General features: G+C 42.0%; 1 protein-coding gene across 2 annotated transcripts in view; it reads right to left on the bottom strand.

Annotated features, from left to right (window-relative positions):
* LOC126249606 (synaptic vesicle glycoprotein 2B-like) overlaps window positions 1–18620 on the bottom strand; it is a 343706-nt gene that overhangs the window by 158142 nt on the left and 166944 nt on the right. For both annotated transcript variants that reach the window (XM_049951273.1, XM_049951272.1), the window contains exon 2: window positions 10929–11148. In XM_049951273.1, coding sequence (XP_049807230.1) covers window positions 10929–11138 — 210 coding nt within the window. In that variant the 5' untranslated portion in view covers window positions 11139–11148. The remainder of the gene's footprint in view (window positions 1–10928; window positions 11149–18620) is intronic.

Genomic DNA, 18620 nt, shown 5'->3' with positions numbered 1-18620 from the left:
CAATTTTATGTGATCATTCCATTTTAAATCACTCCTAATGCGTACTCCCAGATAATTTGTGGAATTAACTGCTTCCAGTTGCTGACCTGATATTTTGTAGCTAAATAATAAGGGATCTATCTTTCTATGAATTCGCAGCACTTTGCACTTGTCTACATTGAGATTGAATTGCCATTCCCTGCACCATGTGGCAATTCGCTGCAGATCCTCCTGCATTTCAGTACAATTTTCCATTGTTACAACCTCTCGATACACCACAGCATCACCTGCAAAAAGCCTCAGTGAACTTCCGATGTCATCCACAAGGTCATTTATGTATAATGTGAATAGCAACGGTCCTATGACACTCCCCTGCGGCACACCTGAAATCACTCTTACTTCGGAAGACTTCTCTCCATTGAGAATGACATGCTGCATTCTGTTATCTAGGCACTCTTCAATCCAATCACACAATTGGTCTGATAGTCCATATGCTCTTACTTTGTTCATTAAACGACTGTGGGGAACTGTATCGAACGCCTTGCGGAAGTCAAGAAACACGGCATCTACCTGGAAACCCGTGTCTATGGCCCTCTGAGTCTCGTGGACGAATAGCGCGAGCTGGGTTTCACACGACGGTCTTTTTCGAAACCCATTCTGATTCCTACAGAGAGATTTCTAGTCTCCAGAAAAGTCATTATACTCGAACATAATACGTGTTCCAAAATTCAACAACTGATCGACGTTAGAGATATAGGTCTATAGTTCTGCACATCTGTTCGACGTCTCTTCTTGAAAACGGGAATGACCGTGACATTTTCCAATCCTTTGGAACTCTACGCTCTTCTAGAGACCTACGGTACACCGCTGCAAGAAGGGGGGCAAGTTCCTTCGCGTACTCTGTGTAAAATCGAACTGGTATCCCATCAGGTCCAGCGGCCTTTCCTCTTTTGAGCGATTTTAATTGTTTCTCTATCCCTCTGTCGTCTATTTCGATATCTACCATTTTGTCATCTGTGCGACAATCTAGAGAAGGAACTACAGTGCAGTCTTCCTCTGTGAAACAGCTTTGGAAAAAGACATTTAGTATTTCGGCCTTTAGTCTGTCATCCTCTGTTTCAGTACCATTTTGTTCACGGAGTGTCTGAACATTTTGTTTTGATCCACCTACCGCTTTGACATAAGACCAAAATTTCTTAGGATTTTCTGCCAAGTCAGTACATAGAACTTTACTTTCGAATTCATTGAATGCCTCTCGCATAGCCCTCCCCACACTACATTTCGCTTCGCGTAGTTTTTGTTTGTCTGCAAGGCTTTGGCTATGTTTATGTTTGCTGTGAAGCTCCCTTTGCTTCCGCAGCAGTTTTTTAACTCGGTTGTTGTACCACGGTGGCTCTTTTCCATCTCTTACTATCTTGCTTGGCACATACTCATCTAACGCATATTGTACGATGGTTTTGAACTTTGTCCACTGATCCTCAACACTATCTGTACTTGAGACAAAACTTTTGTGTTGAGCCGTCAGGTACTCTGTAATCTGATTCTTGTCGCTTTTGCTAAAGAGAAAAATCTTCCTACCTTTTTTAATATTTCTATTTACGGCTGGAATCATTGATGCAGTAACCGCTTTCTGATAGCTGATTCCCTGTTCTGCGTTAACTGTTCCAAATAGTTCGGGTCTGTTTGTCACCAGAAGGTCTAATATGTTATCGCCACGAGTCGGTTCTCTGTTTAACTGCTCAAGGTAGTAACGACGGGATGAACGCTATAAAACTGAAATGACATATCTCTGGTGGGGCGGGGGTTACATGGTTGATGAAATTCGGCTCATACGGAAGATTACTGACAGTTGTCCTCCTTATGCAGTATTCCCGAACGGAAGGGAAAATAACAGTCGTACCTGAAGCGCAGGGGTTGCACAAAGATATGAAACACATCGAGAAATGCATATCTGAACACACATGCAGATGGTAGCTGAGCCGACAGGTGGAGCTGTTTGACTACGAACGGCACAGGTGCAATGTCCTCAATACGTTTCAAGCGGCAATCGTGGTCAGAACAGTTTTCTGTGTAGTTCTGAGTGCGTTATGTCGGAGCTAAATAAATTCGAACGTGGGCAGATTGTTGATGCTCGTATGGTAGCCGTAGTTTTCGGTATTTCAAGAGGCACCGTATCAAAGGCTTGTACCGCACACAGGGGAAAGCGGGAAAACATCCGCTAAGTCACAACGCGGACGAAAGTGTCTGTTGAGTGATGGCGAGAGAGGTGATTGAAGAGGATTGTGATGAAAAATAAGAGAACAACAGCTGCAAAATTCACTGCAGAAATGAATGTCGCACTCGCGAAACTCGTCAGCACAAAAACAACACGTAGGGCTTTCCATAAGAAGGGAATTGGAGGGCGAGCTGATAGCCGTAACAGTTAAACTTGATGACGAAACCATGAAAACTGGACTGTGGAGCAAAGGAAGAGAGTCATTTGGTTAGTGGAGTCTTGCTGCACACTGTTTTCAGCTCCTGACCGGGTTTACATCCCAACAATGAAACATAGGAGGGGGGAGGGGGAGGGAGGGGGGTCAGTGATTATTTGGGCAGCCATATCGTGGTATTCCATGGAACCCACCGTTACTCTTCGAGGTCGCATTACGGTCTACGATTATGTACCATTTTGGCTGATCAGGTCCATCCCATGGCACAATGTTTGTTCCCCAATAGTGATGCTGTGTTCCACGATGACAGGGCCACTGCTCACACAGCTCACGTCGTCCAGGACTGGCTTTGTGAGCACGAGGATGACTTCCTGTGTAAGTAGGCTGTTTAGGTTTTCTTATGGGTAACGCCACGTAACGCTCTGTATGAAAATCACTGGTGTGCTGTGTGCAGTCTGTGGCTAGTTTGTATTGTTGTCTGCCATTGTAGTGTTAGTCTGTGGCTAGTTTGTATTGTTGTCTGCCATTGTAGTGTTGGGCAGCTGGATGTAAACAGCGCGTAGCGTTGCGCAGTTGGAGGTGAGCCGCCAGCAGTGGTGGATGTGGGGAGAGAAATGGCGGAGTTTTGAAATTTGTAAGACTGGATGTCATGAACTGCTATATATATTATGACTTTTGAACACTATTAAGGTAAAAACATTGTTTGTTCTCTATTAAAATCTTTCATTTGCTAACTATGACTATCAGTAGTTAGTGCCTTCCGTAGTTTGAATCTTTTATTTAGCTGGCAGTAGTGGCGCTCGCTGTATTGCAGTAGTTCGAGTAACGAAGATTTTTGTGAGGTAAGTGATTTGTAAAAGGTATAGGTTAATGTTAGTCAGTGCCATTCTTTTGTAGGGATTATTGAAAATCAGATTGCGTTGCGCTAAAAAATATTGTGTGTCCGTAATTTTTCTAAGGGGACGTTTCATATGTCGACCCTTAGCCGAGGATACCTCACTGGAATCTTCTGATTTTTTCTTGTAGTTTGTGTAATTAGTGTAGCTTTAGTTTATTGCTAGCGCGGAATTGTAGAGAGAATTCCCTTTGTAGTTGTAGTTTTTCATTCTTGTACAGTAAAACAGTTGTGGCATGCATGTAGATGTGCACCAAGTATTTCGCAGCTGCGCTTGCAATTAACGAGATATCATTTTCAATGCTATGTTAATGTGTTTTCTTATTTTGCTCTTCAAATTGTGCTTTTCTGTGTTATCATGTGAAATATTGTGACAATAATGGCGTGTGAAAAACGTAATACTAGGCTCCAAAGTAAACTGAGAAATGACAGTGAAGACGAAAGCAGTGTGTTAGCGCCACCGTGTAATGAATTAACTAATGTTCAAAGTAGTAATTTGGTAATTGTGCATAGAGAAATGGAGCGAGCGGCAAATAATGGTGTAGACAGTGATACAATTAGTGAACAGGTAAGCATTATCGATCGATCGGTCGCCAACAGCCCGCCTCAGGAATCGGGAATGACAGGACACAATTTTGCAAATACTGCAGATTCACGTTTTGGGTCCTCACCGTTTTCTCAAATAAGTCAAGACACATTTTCTGCTTGTCAAAATGTGAATGTTGCCGGTGCAACTTCACTGCCGAAAAGCACTGAGGAACATGTTTCAGACACCAGTGCATTGTTATTACAGTTAATGCAACAAATGGGACAAAGGCTACAAAAGTTAGACACAATGGAACAAAATCTTCAAAAGTTAAACACAACGCTTGAACAAAATCAGAAACAAATGGAACTAAATCTTCAAAAGTTAGACACAATGGAACAAAATCTTCAAAAGTTAGACACAATGGAACAACACCAGAGACAAACACAGCAACATTTAGACGCAATGGAACAAAATCTTCAAAAGTGTGACAGCACACTTGAACAAACACGTGAAGATTTAACTACTGAGTTACATAAAATCGAACCGAAATGTCAAAAAGTCTGTAATGACGTAAAAAAACAAATTTGTGAGCATTTCCAACCTATTTTTTCGCGTCATGAAAATGCATTACAGAATCACGAAGCAGCCATAAAGGAACTGTAAACTATAGTTCATGAAAATCACGACATCTTGCAAGCTAAAATTGACTCAGTTGCATCTACCGATTCGGTTAAGCAACTTGCAAAAACTCAGGAAAACTTAAAGGACACAGTAGATACTCTGAAAAATGGTTCAGAAAGACACATGGAGGAAATTAGTTCATTATCAGAGAAAGTAGTTGAACTTTCGAATCAGCTAAATAATTTATCTACGAAGGTAGATGATAATCTGAATGACACAAAACCGGTAGTCTTTCATGACACAGAAGAGTGCGAACAAATTAGGAAATTCAAACAAAATCAGAATCAAATTAATACGCAACACCAAAGAGAAATCCGGGAAGTACAAGATCAGTTGACACAGGTAATACAGGAATTACATATTTTAGAGGCCACTCGCGCTCCAATACGGGAAGAGGGACATAGAAATACGGAACAGTCACAAAATAATAACTCAGGGCACTTCGGAAATTATGAAAGAAATTGGCAAGGTACACCGAATTTTGAGATGGAACCGCCGAAACGACGTAACAATGACCGACATGCGACTCGCCGACATGATGATTTTCACTATGAGCTGTTCATTACTACACGTAAATTCAAAACATTTAAGAATTCTGGCAACGACATTCATCCACAAGCATGGCTCCATCAATTCTCTCATTGTTTTCCTCCCAACTGGTCATTAGAGCACAGATTAGAATTTATGTGTGGCTGGCTATTTAGAGAATGAACCAGCTGTAAGAATGCGATCGGTCATTCAGGATTGCCACAGTGAAGGAGAATTTTATCATGCCTTCCTCTCAGTATATTGGTCTCAAGCTACACAAGACCGAGTAAAACATAGCATCATAATGATGAAACATTTCGAACAATCTGAATTTTCCAGTCTTGTGAAATATTTTGAAGACGTGTTGCACAAGAATCAGTACCTGTCAAACCCATACAGCCCCTCAGAACTCATCCGCATTTGCTTAATCAAATTGCCTGAACATTTACGACATATTATTTTGACAGGACGTTGCAAAGACGACATTGAAGCTTTTCAGGGACTGTTTCAAGAACTGGAAATTGACACTGACAATCGCGGAACGCGAAAACAGGAGCACAACAATTACAGGTCACATCTGTCACAATTCCGCGATGAAAGAAATAATAACTGGACACGACAAGGCTATTCTTACAACGCAAATCGTGACCAAAACAGACACCACCCGTATGACAACCGTTGGCAGAGTAGTAATAATTACAGAGAAAGATCGCATTTCCGTAATAATGAATATGACAGAGACAATCATAGAGAGAGACAATATGGCAATCAGAATAATTATTATCAAGGGATACAGAATAACTTCAGACGCAACGGTCCACCACGCAGTTACGATTCCGGGAGAAATTCTCCACCACATGACCGATAAACAAGAAACTATGTAAACTACCGACAAAACGACAGACCTGAATTCCATCAGAACTGGCGAGCTTTAAACAGGGCAGGGCCTTCTCGTCAAGGTGAATTTGTAGAAGTTAGGTCTCCTAATCCTAATAACGACGCGCGCCAACAAAGAGACAGACAATGACTCGCACGCAGGCAGCCACGTGAGCCGGCTGGCTCAGAGAAAAATAACATAGACGCTAACCTTGAGAAAAATTTTAGCACTCCGTACCGACGTATACAACATGATAATTACTTGGAAGTTGAAAAACTGCGCACTAGAAAGGGTAAATGATTGCACCACATATCACATGTAAAACCGTTTCTTGAGAGATAATCTGATTTTTAACTTTGTCTTTGCCATAAAACTTTTCACTTCACATTTCTAGTATGCATTGTCAGACTTGAGAAACTGTTACCATGCAACAACGTTTGAAGTTAAATATCCAGTCAAGAACCTGGGCAACTTATTTAGACAGTAATTACGAATGCATTGTTATAGTGAACAGACGACACAGTGTTGTACATTCTTGCAACAAGTTGCACGATTATGTAACGACTATCAGGCTTACATACTTAGAACTTATACTGCTAATGAGATTTTAATGCAACATTTTGGTTTACTTGAAAAGATTAAAGATGACTTAGCATTTGGTTTCTTTGACTGCTACACGATTCTATCACGACGCTACTAATATGTGACACAATTTACAATTTTGCTTTTGCGCTGTATCTGTTTTATATCTACACAGTTTTTCTGAATTCTTCTGGAAAGGAAAACATGTTTCAGTAGTAACGTTTGTGGTATAGCTACAAGGAGACAGCCTTTTCCGTAGCACAACAATACGTTACAGCACAGTACTTTCTTGATCACGGTAAGGTACGTAATAACTACGATATATATACGCAAAGCATTTCACTTTCGTTTATGATGAGGTAAGTACATTGACTTCAGCAGAACTTTGCTTACAGAGGACGATAACTACGACACTTCCACAAAATTATCTTACAGCAAGACGCACATTTAGCGCTACAGGACACGCATTTGAGTGATTAATTTTGTACTTAAACCATTTATTTTTCAAGATTTTTGAATTACAAAGGAAGTTTTCCGTGATACATTTCATTCCATTGCTGTAATCTGTAACACCTGAGGGTGTAATTACATTAATCCTCAGGGGGGTACACGCCTACTTTGTGTACCATGTGTTTGGCAAGCACAAAGAGCCCTAGCTAATATGGTATTTGCTTATACAACTTTACACATCGGTACCATATTTCTCTAACACATAAATTACACAGCTATCTGATCATTTAACTGAGAGAGACAAATATTTATTTTACTACATCAGTGACAGATGTTTGCGTAATTACACAGTTGGATAACTTCACACTTATGAAATTGTATTTTGTCTGTACTTTGTGAACTGTTCGATTTTTTTTTTTTTTTGAACCATTGTGATACTATGAGAGCTTTGAATGATGTATTTGGTTTAGGATCACGATTTTTAAAGTACGTTTGAGGTAGATGAAATGAACAGAGAATTTTTTTAGGTTTTCAAATTATTGCAGAAAGCTACGACGATTTTGAGATTTGACTGAGGTGTTATGATGTTATTATTACGACGACGATGTGTATTATGCTGTTGAGGAATGTTTATTATGATATGTATTTATTATGATGAAATACTGAAGAAGTGTCGACGAATATGTATATATGTAATAAGGTAAGGAATAATGAGTAGTGGTTAGGGCCTCTGGTTTGTGAAAAAGGATGTTGGAAACCAAGAATCGTACTTTAAGAGTTATGAAATGTGTGTATATGCGTAATGTATCACAATGCCGACGAAAATTTTTTGGACACTGTTATATTTATAGGATTTTGTTTCTACACATTTGTAACGCAAATTCTCAACCTGTGAAATTTTTTTTATATGAGACTGCCACTGTAGCGTAAACTGCTGTCATAAATATTTTGGTAAGAAAGGTAAGTGACCTTGACGTAATGCGTTTTGGGCGCCCAGCTGAGAGATAGTCGTCTGGCAAAAGAAAGCCATTAGGTACTTTCTTAGAAAAGAGAGCACAAATAGACGTTTCCCTTCACAGGAACTGCATAAATAATTTTTTAAACGATTTGGTAACTTGTCTGCTAGAGTAAGTTCTCGTGAAGCATCACTCTAGTGTTAAGATGTGACATAGGTATTAAACATGGCCATTTCTACTGTAATATTTTTTCTGCTTGAGCTTTGTCATGCTTAGGTATAAGTTATTGCATTTGCTGCTGCTGCTTGCCAGGCGTAGTGCTAATAAATTTCACTTTGTATTACTCTGTTAAGCCAGTTTTACTACTGATTTATTTTTCTTTTTGCTGCACATTGGCTCATATTAGTGATAATGTTGCATTTGCCCTGCTAATTTATATTTATTGCTGCTTGCTTTGCCAATTTGCATTTTTTTGTCATTGCTGTTTGTGTTAATTGTTTTGTGCTGCTGCATTGCCTCGTCCCTTAGTATATATATCTGAGCTCAGCAGATTTAAGTTAGCTTAAGAGGGGGTAGACTATACAAAATAATAACTATGAAGAACAGGGAAAGAATGCATTGAGAAGTTATATGAAAAAGATTTGGGCCAAAATGAGTATTGTACACTGAGAAATAATTGTTTTGAAAGACATATGAATAGAATACAGAAAGCAGGTATAGATAGGCCTTTTTGGGAATAATGATGAATGAAGGGAGATCTCCAAGAAGTAAAGAAAGTTTTGTTTGCAAAATACTGCAGTAAAACAAACCCTGTCCTTTCCTTTTGTATTATTCTGCTATGTGTTTGTGTACCCTTGTTTATTTGTGTTTTTCCTGTCTTTATGTGTTTAGCTGATGAGAGTTCTGTTGTAGAATTTTTCTAACACTATGGTATTTACTTTGTAAAGATGTTTAGACATTATTTATTCTGTTTTGTTTTAATGCTCATGTGTGAAGTTGATGTTTCAAAAGTTATTCTGATATTTTATGTATTTACTTATAATTCCTGTAACACTGATGTATATGTTATTTCGATTCTTCTGTAAAGCCTGCATTACTACAAATGTTATCTGTATTGTTATGTTCTTTAATGATGTATTTTGTACCTTTGTTATTGTATTCTTATGTTATAAAATTGTAATTGACACCAGTTCATCAAATTAAGTAACCTGTAAGTTACATTTCACTGCACACATTTCTGTTGGTCATAGTATATGGACAATATGTGAGAAGTAGGGACTGATAGTGTTTGCACGTGTGTTAATAATTCAGCAAGGGACTGATTAACAACATTGCTGGTTCTAAGGACAATTCCAAAAACTTTGTCAGTGCACAAGTGGTGGTTTATGGACTTGCTATATTGTCTGCAAGACTTCTAAGGACAATTCCAGAAACTTTGTGCGTGCACAAGTGGTGGTTTATGGACTTGGTATATTCTCTGCAAGACTCTTCGATGGTGATTGTGCACCTGCACAGTCGCAACAGATGGCTGCTGGCCGTCTCTACAAGGATTGCAGTGGGTCTGCACCTCTGGTGGCCCACCAATACCATAATCTCTACTAGGACTACAGTGGGTCTGCTCTGTGATGACCTACCTACCAATATTCTTCAAAACTTCGACTGACTCTGCGGTGGGTTTGCTCTGTTGTGGCCCATTACCTGTCTGCATGTCAAGAGTCAGCACTGTCTTTCCGTTGGAAGGACAACACTACTTCTTCAAGACTGCATGGAAATCCACTACTTCCGTGTGCATTTTCTTTTACTGCTCAGACTTTGAGAAAAACACTTCTATTTTACTGTGATGAACGACCAGGACTGTCTTTATGGACTGTGAGAAAATTTTAGCTTTTGACCAACATTGTATCAATAAGTGTGTGCATTTGATTTCTTTGTTATTGTAATTATGAAAAATTTTTTCAAATCTGTATTGGCTACTGCCCAAAACAATTTGTAAAATTTTTTGTGGGGAGCATAGGGGCTATGTAAGTAGGCTGTTTAGGTTTTCTTATTGGTAACGCCACGTAGCGCTCTGTATGAAAATCACTGGTGTGCTGTGTGCAATCTATGGCTAGTTTGCATTGTTGTCTGCCATTGTAGTGTTGGGCAGCTGGATGTTAACAGCGCGTAGCGTTGCGCAGTTGGAGGTGAGCCGCCAGCAGTGGTGGATGTGGGGAGAGAAATGGCGGAGTTTTGAAATTTGTAAGACTGGATGTCATGAACTGCTATATATATTATGACTTTTGAACACTATTAAGGTAAATACATTGTTTGTTCTCTATTAAAATCTTCCATAGTTTGAATCTTTTATTTAGCTGGCAGTAGTGGCGCTCGCTGTATTGCAGTAGTTCGAGTAACGAAGATTTTTGTGAGGTAAGTGATTTGTGAAAGGTATAGGTTAATGTTAGCCAGTGCCATTCTTTTGTAGGGATTATTGAAAGTCAGATTGCGTTGCGCTAAAAAATATTGTGTGTCAGTTTAAGCACAGTCATGTATAATTTTTCAAAGGGGACGTTTCACCTGCACCTTCCCTCGCCATCAAGGTAACAAGATCTCAGTGTTATTTAGTCTTTGTGATCGCTACCCACCTCCATCACCGTTACCTGAACTTGTCACTACTTTGCAGGAAGAACGGTATACGATCCTCTTAAAAACGATACATGACCCATGTTTATTCTTTCCGAGACGACTGGGAGCTGTTTTTGAATGCCAACTGGTTTACTACGCCGTATTAGGCATGGTAATGTGTTGTGTTTTTCGTGTTTCAATATTTCTGTCCATCGCTTGTAAGTGATCAAGTGTTATATCTAGTTGATGAAATTCGAACTCATTCGGAAGCTTTCCGGCAGTATTTCTCCCCGCGAAATACTCGCGAACGAAACTGGAAAGGAGGAAATAATAGTGATACCTCAAGTATCACCCGCCGCACGCTGTAAGGTGGATTGCGTGATAAAGACGTACGGGGAAGGTACGGCAGCTCACATACCTGACGAATGGCATCTTCGTGGAACTGGGCAAGCACAGAGATATCGGAATCGACGTAATCCATGAGCTCCTCTTCGACGTCGAGCGCGGCCTCGTCGTGCGGCGCGGTGGCGAGCATCGAGCCGCCCTCCTCGGTGTACGACATGCCTTCTGTACTGCGCACCAGCGCCGCAGACTCAGACAGCACACCGGTCGATCTACGGACTGGCATCCTGGGTCATCTGCAAGTACATTAACAAAAGAGCATGTCAGCTAAGGCGCAAACATTCCGTCGAGAAGCTAGACGCAAATGCACACATAAAAAAAAATTTGCGTCACCCCAGTTCCCAAACTCCAGAAGGTAGACGTTGACTGTGGATACTGTATCACAGACACAGTACCTTCGACTGTTGAGAGATGTCACTAAAAGCGCCCAAAGATGTAAACAACCATGCATGAGCAGCGCCTATTAGACGGAGGAGGTCCGACAGCCGATCAGTTCCAGTCATTCCACCAGGAAGGAGATACACGGATCGTGTTGTCTGTAGTTCAACCATGCCTAGACGGTCAATACCGCGGTTTGATCGCGTCTGCGTTGTTACTATGCGCCAGGAAGGGCTCTCAACAAGGGAAGTGTCCATGCGTCTCGGAGTGAACCACAGCGATGTTGTTAGGACATGGAGTACATACAGAGAGAATACAGAGAGACAAGAACTGTGGATGACATGCCTCGCTCAGGCCGCTCAAGGGCTACTACTTCAATGGATAACCGCTACCTACGGATTATGGCTCGGAGGAACCCTGACATAACGCCACCATGTTGAATAACGCTTTTTGGACAGCCGCAAGAAGTCGTGTTATGACTCAAACTGTGCGCAATGGGCTGCACGATGCCCTGCTTCACTCCCGACGTACATGGCGAGGTCCATTTTTGCAACCACGACACCATGCAGTGCGGTACAGATGGGCCCAACAAGATGCCGAATGGACCGCTCAGAACTGGTATCACGTTCTCTTCATCGATGAGTGTCACATATGCCTTCAGCCAGACAATCGTCGGAGACGTGTTTGGAGGCAACCTGGTCTGGCTGAACGCCTTAGACACACTGTCCAGCGAGTGCAGCAAGGTGGAGGTTCCTTCATGTTTTGGGGTGGCATTATGTGAGGCCGACGTACGCCGCTGGTGGTCATGGAAGGCGCCATAACGGCTGTACGATATGTGAATGTCATCCTCCAACCGATAGTGTAATCATATCGGCATCATATTGGCGAGGCATCCGCCTTCATGGACGACAATTCGCGCCCCCATCGTGCACATCTTGTGAATGACTTCCTTCAGGATAATGACATTGCTCGACTAGAGTGGCGAGCATGTTCTCCAGACATGAACCCTGTCGAACATGCCTGAGATAGATTTAAAAGGGCTGTTTATGGATGACGTGACCCACCAACCACTCTGAGGGATCTACGCCGAATCGCCATTGAGGAGTGGGACAATCTGGACCAATAGTGCCTTGATGCACTTGTGGATAGTATGCCACGACGAATACAGGCATGCATCAATGCAAGACGACGTGCTACTGGGTATTAGAGGCACCGGTGTGTACAGCAATCTGGATAACCACCTCTGAAAGTTTCGCTGCATGGTAGTACAACATGCAATGTGTGGTTTTCATGAGCAATAAAAAGGGCAGAAATGATATTTATGTTAACCTCTGTTCAAATTTTCTGTACAGGTTTCGGAACTCTTGGAACCGAGGTGATGCAAAACTTTTTTTGATGTGTGTAGTTATGAACGTTTCTGAGATCGTACAGAAGTATTCAGAAATCACAGTTAGGAGACGGTGGCTATTTTTTTTTAGTTTTAAATTATGTTTTTCAATGGAAGTTGACTCTTATTAGGGGTAAAAGCGGAAGAGATGGTGGGTGGATGGGGTGAGATAGACTAGACTCTAGTCTAGTCTACAGTAATTTCCAAGCATGTCTGATGCCCTCCGGGCGTATTCGTAGCAGTTCACACCACTAAAAGTAGGTGGCAGACGTATCATATAACGTAAGAGACCGAATAGTTTTGAGTCAGGGTAAAGCTCCAGTCTTTCTGTGTCTACTGGGATTCTGGAGCAACTATGCTTTCCTTCAAACAGGACAATACACTTTCTTAACGGTATTCAAGAACTTCTGGAAAAGTATTACACAGTTATAGGGTTTGACATTGTTTTCAGTACTGCTCTTCCCAAGAACGAGAAGAAAAAACTTCAGACGTGACGGAAAAGGCTGTCAGTAGAGTGTAGATTACGTGGAAAATTCGGTGAGACTGTACTATGGTGGCAGATTCGGTCTTCCTTATTAGGATATTTCGGCGCTATCTTAGCGAAATTTGTCTCTTTAAACAGTTACGTGTGTTATATTGCTGTACCCTTCTTTTACGTCCGCCTCCGTAGCTGAGAGGTCAGCCGGCTAAATGCCATGGGGAGGAACTGGTTTCGATTTCTGGGACTGCCAGGTCTGTTTCCATAAAGGGAGGACTGGAACGGGCTACGCTCAGCCTCACGATGCCATTTGAGGAGCGGCTCCGGCTCACGAAACATGACAACGGCTGGGAGAGTGGCGTGCTGAACCCATGCTCTTCCATACTGCATCGGAGTCCGCGAGAAATACGGGCCCAGCGACGAACTTATGACTTCGCACTACCCCGCTTGTCCGCCAAACTTCGCGAACGCTCGGCCTCGTACAGGGCCCACGGAATACCAGTGTTGTTTCTGTTGCGGTCTTCAGTGTAAGGACTGATTTAATGCAGCTCTCCATGCTAATCTATCCTGTACAGTCCTCTTCATCTCCAGGTAACTACTGCAACCTACATCCTTCTGGATCTGCTAACCGTATCCATCTCTTGGTCTCCCTCTACGATTCTTACTCTCCACACTTCCTTTCAGTATTAAATTGGTGATCCTTTGACGTTTCAGGATATGTCCTACCTCCCGATCCCTTCTTCTAGTCAGGTTTTGCCACAAATTTCTTTTCTCTCCTAATCTGTTCAGTACCTCCTCATTAGTTACGTGATCTACCCATCTGATCTTCAGCATTCTTCTGTAGCACCGCATTTAAAAAGCTTCTATTCTCTTCTTATATAGACTGTTTATCGTCCATGTTTGATTTCCATGAATGGTTACACTCCATACATATACTCAGAGAAAAGACTTTCTGACACTTAAGTCCATACTCTATACTCTCCCCCAGAAACGCTTTTCTTGGCATTGTCAGTCTACATTTTATATCCTCTCTACTTCGGCCATCATCAGTTATTTTGTTGCCCAAATAGCAAATATCACCTACTACTACTCGTTTCCTAATTTGATTCCCTTAGCGTCACCTGATTTAATTGTAATGGAAAAGATACCTACTAAAGGCGTAAACTTTCTCATGTGCTGTCGAGAGCTTACATGCATTTAAACACACAGTCAAAAACTATTAATCTCATCTGAAGTAGCTGCTGGCTCCCAGCCGGAGACGGCTGCTGGCACGCGTAACGCCTGCAGTGTCACGTGCTGCGACGGAGCGCTACGGCATGTCTTTCTCGTGGGCCCCAATCCGCATCCAGTGACGCCATTGGCAGAGGACGACACAGCGGTCGATCGGTACCGATGGGCCGCCAGGGGCACGTGAACGGAGTTAATCTTTACGTCACCCCTGTTCTACACTCCCTGTATGGATGCTACGGCGACACCGTAAACACTTACATATTTTATTTTGTTGTACCCCTACAGTACGTACGAAACCGAATTTATTTGCTCGTCGTCAAACAAAAAGACAGACTAGAATGGGCTGTTAAGCCACTCAGCTTCAGTGTGTTGGCGTCCCTTTACTTCTATTGATGTAAAGGATTTGGAAATGTGAACAACTGCCGTCAGACTAATGGCTACTCTCAGGTGGGTACTACCGGCAGTTAAATAAGCGATAGCATTCAGAACTGACAGAGAATAAAGGCTGTTAGATTATGAAGCCGCGAATTATTTGAGGTGTCGCGAATAATGGCAGTCATGCGACAGTTGGATTTTAGCGGAGCAGTCGTGCTGAATCTTTGCCCGACGAAGACAACCTTAGGTACAGTTTCTTCCCGATGAATATCAGTCTTCTAAGAGAATGGATACCTTTGCGTTTTGTACGGTCATTACATCCTTCATCTAGTATTAAGACGACACATGGGTTTGCCGGTTTTGCAATTGTTAGGAGCAATACGCACACGTATTCTGCCAGAGCGTCGCCATAAGACTATCAGCAATTAATCGATATACTCGTACCTCATTTAATTACATGGTCAGTACATCTTGATTCCCCAGCCTCGTAGTACCACACACAATAATAAAAAATAAACAACCAAACGTCAGCGACTAAGACGGTTCTAATACGGCTCTTGCCCAGACCCTTTCTAAACGGAAGCCAGCTAGCGCTTGAGATAGAAAATTATTATCAGAACGACTCAAAGTTCCACAAAAATATATTGACAAGTTGTTTAATATCTGCATTTATGTTTTATTATATCTGCTGAAGAGAGGTGCACGCTGTATTCTTTAACCAGAATATTGGCAGTTATTAAGAATATAACTCTGTTTAGTCTTTGTATGGCCTCTTTTGCTCAGACTGTCAGTGCTGTTACTACCAAAACGCAGTGTGACCCAAAAGTCCGTTAACATTTGAAAATGCAATACTTCACGGAATAACGTAGGCAGAGAGGTAAAAATTGACATACATGCTTGAAAAGACATGGGCTTATACTGAAACCAAAAAAGGGCACAAAATGACCAAGCGATGTGGCTTCGTGCGTTACAAAAGCAATAATTAGCATAACACTTGATTTTTTAGCGAAGATGATGTTCTTTATAACATATACTCAATATGTCGGCTGTCATTAATCAACAAGACCCATACTCGAGGGACAATGCTGCAAACATCACTGTACAACATACCAGTAGGTATGGTGAGAAATTGCCGTCGGATGTTGTCTTTTAGCATCCCTAATGGGATCGGACGATCGCGGTAGACTTGCGGCTTCACGTAACCCCACAACCAATAATCACACGGATTGCGGTCTATGGGCCTGGGAGACCAAGCATGACGTAAGTGGCGGCTCAGCATGTTATTGTGCGTGCAAGAGTTTCTCCATTTTGATAATAAAGCTTCACTAACATTGCCTTTTATGGTAAAGTCAACATGCTGCGATTGCTGGAGCATCTGATTCTGACTCTCTCTCTCTCTCTCTCTCCACTCTCTTTAATTATTATTTCATACCCCTCGCCTCATATGGGCGGGTTGTGGGCCGTCAGCGGTACAATACTTCGCTCTTCAGCAAAGAGCATTCTAAAAAATATAACAAAGATTAGAGAAAAAGGAATATAAGGAATGTTTTCGTTTTAAATTATAAAGGTTAATGATGAATACTAAAATGACGAAAAATATATACAATTAAAAAACGCAGTTGCAACGTAGTGATAGTCTTCTATGGAATAGCACTGGAGCACAGCACTTTCGCTTAAAATCTGAAGGACCTGCACTGGTTGAGAAGTACTGTGGGAGCAGAGAAAATGTTCCATAGAGTTGAGGAGTCTGGGTAAAAAAATAGGCATCTGTTTGGAAGGGAAAGCATGGAGATGATAGGTAGGAGCTGATGCAGATAGTGGACCTAGAGACGTTGGAAAGACAAAGGGTGAGGAAAAGTATTGTGTGTGGATATGGTAGTGGTTACACTAGGGATAGATGGAGAGGGAAAAGGAGAGAGAAGCGCTGATCTGGAATGGGACAGATGGGGAAGAGTTAAAGTTAGTAAGAGGGATAAATGTCTGGGCGATTCTCAGTGTCTGGGAGAGAGAGTTCCTTCAAGTTGAGATGGGATATGGAGTATGTGTAGGTATGGGGACGAAGGGATGTGTTTGTGAAGGCGCGGGAGCATGCCAAGGTTGGTGATCACAATACAACAGCGTTATTGGAATCTAGTTTGCGGGTAGTGTAAGAGATGAGCAGGTGTTCGATGTGGGCGAGGAGGAGTGGGAATTTGATGAGATGGTAGAGAATCCTTATGGGGAAGGTAAACGATTTGGACGGACTTACAGGACTTTGGGGGAGGATCCACGTAACATTTACATAGCAGAGGATGAGTTGGATAACTTCCTCTCTCACTACAGCTCTTTTAATATACGATTCCCATGCAGTGTCAATGACATGTTGCTGTCCAGCGCCGTCTGTGGGCCGGTTTTTGCACTCGTTTTTGGTTCCAATAATACCTCATGTCATTTGAAGCCTGTGTATCAAGTACAACTTCTCTGCCTACATTATTCCAACGGACTTTTGGGTTACCCTGTATGTTAACTGCCCTCCGAACCTTTGTGTACATTAATATAGAAGTAAATTGTGGAATTCTTTATCAGTGATGACAAATTTCACTACTTAGCTTATTACATACGTTACCTCAACAAACGCGCAAAGATACTGGTTTGGCAAATGTATTATCACATTCTCACGTTTATGTAACGTTTGTGCAACAGAATACAATAATATCACATCAGTAATTAATACTGAAAGACGTAATTATGCCCAATAACTGTCTGCTTTACTTTCTGTGGAGCTGTGCTGAGCAAGGAACAACAGATAATTATAGGAATTATAGGTGTTATCAACGACTAAGTGATTGCTGAGAAACCGATCGTGCGACTTTATCCTTGAAGGAATATGTTCATAGGTCAGCAGCCGTAAAATGAATAGCTGTCCCACTTAAAAACGACAAACAATAGCCCAAGGCGTTAAAAGGGTACGTACATTGCTCATAACAAAACAATAAACTTTAACTTCTCAGTTTACAATCTCTCGATCGCGGTCACTTCGCCAAACAGCACCGTACTGGACACATGTTCATGTGATGTGCCATTCAAATACCTCTCTATGAAACATATTCCTTGGTCCTCCCAAGCGTGTATCGAAAACCGACTCACACGGACCGATACCTGCACAAACTGTCAAACCACCACCCGAGCCAGAAAAGGGGCATGATTAGTACGCTCGTAACGAGAGCAGGACGAATATGTGAGCCGCAACACCTCAAACGAGAAATGCAACACCTGGAAACAGTCCTGAGGAGCAATGGGTACTCCACAAATTATATTAGAAGTGTAACTGAGCCAAACACTCGGCGAAGTAAGGAACCAGAAAAAGAAATGTCGGGTACGGCCTTTCTGCCATACATTCCCAGAGTGACGGACAGAATCGGCCGTATATTGCGCAAACATGGCGTAAAGACGATCTTCAAACCGACAAGGAAGATCAAAGAGTGTCTTAGATCGGCGAAGGAGAAAAGAGACCCACTTTCAATGTCGGGAATATACCGCATACCATGCACATGCGGAAAAGTTTATGTCGGGATGACTGGACGATCCATTAACACCAGGATCAAGGAGCATAAGCGACATTGCAGGTTGGGGCAGGTGGAGAAATCGGCCGTGGCAGAACACGCACTGAATGAGACCGACCACGTAATAAAATTCGCCGACACGGAAGTTCTGGCTGTAGAGAACCACTATCACACGCGCTTGTTCAGAGAAGCTGTAGAAATACAAAAACACGCGAACAGTTTGAACAAGAAAGAGGAAAGCCTTAAGGTCAACGGATCCTGGCTTCCCGTACTGCAGCGAACGACCGTCGCAGGTAGCAAGAGGAGAACCGCACCGGA

The sequence above is a fragment of the Schistocerca nitens genome, chromosome 3, assembly GCF_023898315.1.
Source record: "Schistocerca nitens isolate TAMUIC-IGC-003100 chromosome 3, iqSchNite1.1, whole genome shotgun sequence".
In the NCBI taxonomy this organism is placed as follows: domain Eukaryota; kingdom Metazoa; phylum Arthropoda; class Insecta; order Orthoptera; family Acrididae; genus Schistocerca; species Schistocerca nitens.
Note: the sequence above shows the minus strand (reverse complement) of the source record. Positions and strands in the feature narration are given on the sequence as shown.